We start from the raw sequence: 2,586 nt of genomic DNA on the forward strand, positions 1-2,586 counted from the left end.
CTCACATTTACTCTCTTATAACAAGAAGGGTTCTTCAAGTCAACTGGAACAGTTAATTAAGATTATTTAAAAAATATGACGTTTTTGCACTTTGAATTCGCCATGTTTAAATTTTGCGTTTTGCACCAATGCACATGTTTTAGGCGCAGGATCATATAGCCACACAAAAGAAACAAAAATTTTACCAACAAAAAAAATAATTAAAATATGTGGCGCATTTTTTTCAAATTATTTGCATAATTTCCTGAATTTGCTGTAATGTGCTTGAAGTTTTAATTTTTTTCCGATTAAAATTGTACGAGTTTTGGTTTATTTTATCAAAAATATTACGGTTGGTATCACTTGTGCGGCGTATGTTTAGTTTGAAACATAACCTCACCTCCCACGTTCTCGAAATCCGTTGCAACTTGGGCACCACGTGCAATTTTTTTCTTAAAGTAAGTAATAATTTTAATCGTTTTTAATTTCTACTTATGCTCCTATTAATTTAGCTTTGAATATGGCGATTGTAAACGCGAAAACTCCGAATAAAAAACGCAAAAGTTTGGCTAACGATAGTCAAGCCGAGAGCCCTAAAGCTGGTAATAAAACGCCGGCGAAAAATAAGTTTAACGCAAGCCCTGGAAAGGCAAAAACTCCCAAAGCAACACCGGGAAAGCTTGAAACCCCAAAAGCGACCCCCGGGAAGCCAAAAGCAACCCCTGGAAAACCCAAAACCCCAAAGGTCGAACCTGGAAAGCCATTAGCTCTCAATTCTTCCCCATCTCAAAACAATGCAGATAAAAGTCCGAAACAGGAAAAACAGAATAAAGGGAAAAGAAGTGCTAATCTAAAAGACGAAACCTCGCCGCCTAAAAAATTAAAAATGTTCAAGGGAACATCAACCCTTGGAGATAAAAAGCCACAACAAAATCAGGACAAGAAACCGCAAAATAAGGCCAAGGAGTCACAGAAGAAAAAGCCCAATCGTAATTATGCCCTTTTGAAGGAAAAACTTGTTAGTGGGGACCTATCAGCACTCAACGTTATTGAAAAGAAAATTAAAGCGATAGAGGAGCGCAAGGAATTAACAAAAACGGCAAAACGTAAATTAAAGTTATTGAAAAAACTAAAGAATGCCTCAGGTGGTGCATCAGCTTCCAAGAAAAGGAATGACCGGCGTAAGAAGGTTAAAGCCAAGCACGCTGAAGCCGAAAAACTTGAAAAGAAATCTGCAGTCGTTATAAAGCAAGAAAAGGAAGAAGAGGACTCGAGTGAATCTGATTATGAAGTTGAGGACGAAATTAAGCCTGGTACAATTATCAAGACTGAAAATTTGAAAACTGAGGAGAGCGACGAGGAAGACAGTGATGAAGAGGAAGAAAGCGGCGACGAAGATGATGAATCTGCTGAGGAGGAGGAAGAAGAACAAGAAGTAAAGCAAACTCCGAAAGGTAAGCAGCCCCAAAATAAATCAAAGTCTCCAAGCGTCCAAGATTTGCAAGACAATAACATAATTGGCAAAAAAAAGAGTCGTTATGTTGTTTTTGTTGGAAATCTTTCGTTCGACGCAACGAAAGAGGAGATTTTAGAACATTTCGCGAAAGCGGGCAAAATTCGCGATGTTCGCATTCCTACCGACAAAAATTCAAATAAACCTCGTGGTTTTGCCTATGTTGAATTAGAAAATGAAATAGCTTATCAGAAAGCTTTATCTTTGCATCACACTTTGATAAAAGGGCGACGTATTAATGTTTTGTATACTCAAGGTGGGAAAAAGAAAGGACAGGAGAAAAAGAACGACATAAAATCCAAGAATTTGAAGTTGCAAGCCATGAGGAAACAAGGACAATTGGCAGGGAGTGTTAAAGAGAGTCAGAAGAGGTCAGCAAGGAGGGCCAAGAAAAACGCAAAAGTTAACGGCGGACCGTAATTGTTGGTTTATAGGATTTAACTTTTTTATTTGTTAACATAATATTTGTGACGTGTAAGGGAGTTTACACATTAGAATAAATCATTATACAACAGAATTTTATTTATTTTCCTGTACACACTTTAAATACAATCTTAAACTATTAAACAAACTGGTAGTGCGGAAATTGATTAAAAGTTGTGGAATTTGTTTTGACCGTATCACAGTGTTGGCATTCATGAGTTTCATAATATAAAGTGCAAGAATGTTAAAAAAGGCACTAAATATATTTAAAAACAGTCTTCATGAAATCATTTTTATGGCACTGTAGATGAGAACCTAAGGCACTACAGCATTTTTGGTGATATGTTCACTGGTGTTGCCTTGAGGTTGCACTATCATAAGTACAATCAGCGTAGAAAAGATTGTCCTAATAAATAAACCGGCTGAACCCATAAACCACAACAATAATTTTTTTCCATTGTAAACGTCATTTAACAGTATATTCAGTTTGAAGTAAATTTTACTTTCAATTGGGTAGATAAATAAAAACTATTTTGGAAAATTTACAACTTTATACCGCAATTAAAAGTTAAATTAAAATAATTTTAATGAATGTTTGATGTTATTTATTTACTAAAATAACAAGTAAATGCCGTTTTAAATGGTATAATAAAATAAACAATATTATTATT

The 2,586-nt window shown here is 35.2% G+C and overlaps 1 protein-coding gene across 1 annotated transcript; it reads left to right on the forward strand.

The window, feature by feature from the left end:
- Positions 1-279: 279 nt before the first annotated feature.
- LOC123010841 (glutamic acid-rich protein-like) lies at positions 280-2,006 on the forward strand. The gene is made up of 3 exons (XM_044407995.1): positions 280-437; positions 492-1,433; positions 1,749-2,006. Exons 2-3 carry the CDS (start codon positions 500-502, stop codon positions 1,910-1,912), a joined length of 1,098 nt encoding a protein of 365 aa, XP_044263930.1. The 5' UTR covers positions 280-437; positions 492-499; the 3' UTR covers positions 1,913-2,006.
- The last annotated feature ends 580 nt before the right edge of the window (positions 2,007-2,586 follow it).

Source organism: Tribolium madens, unplaced genomic scaffold, assembly GCF_015345945.1.
Source record: "Tribolium madens isolate multiple individuals breed KSU strain unplaced genomic scaffold, Tmad_KSU_1.1 Scaffold_91;HRSCAF=231;Tcas5.2_LG7, whole genome shotgun sequence".
Taxonomy (NCBI): Eukaryota; Metazoa; Arthropoda; class Insecta; order Coleoptera; family Tenebrionidae; genus Tribolium; species Tribolium madens.

Excerpts from the sequence above, each read along its gene's own strand:
- LOC123010841 (XM_044407995.1), top strand. The coding sequence starts at position 500 with ATGGCGATTGTAAACGCGAAAACTCCGAATAAAAAACGCAAAAGTTTG. Across the intron at positions 1,434-1,748 it reads AGTAAAGCAAACTCCGAAAG|GTGGGAAAAAGAAAGGACAG; the intron begins GTAAGCAGCCCC and ends TGTATACTCAAG.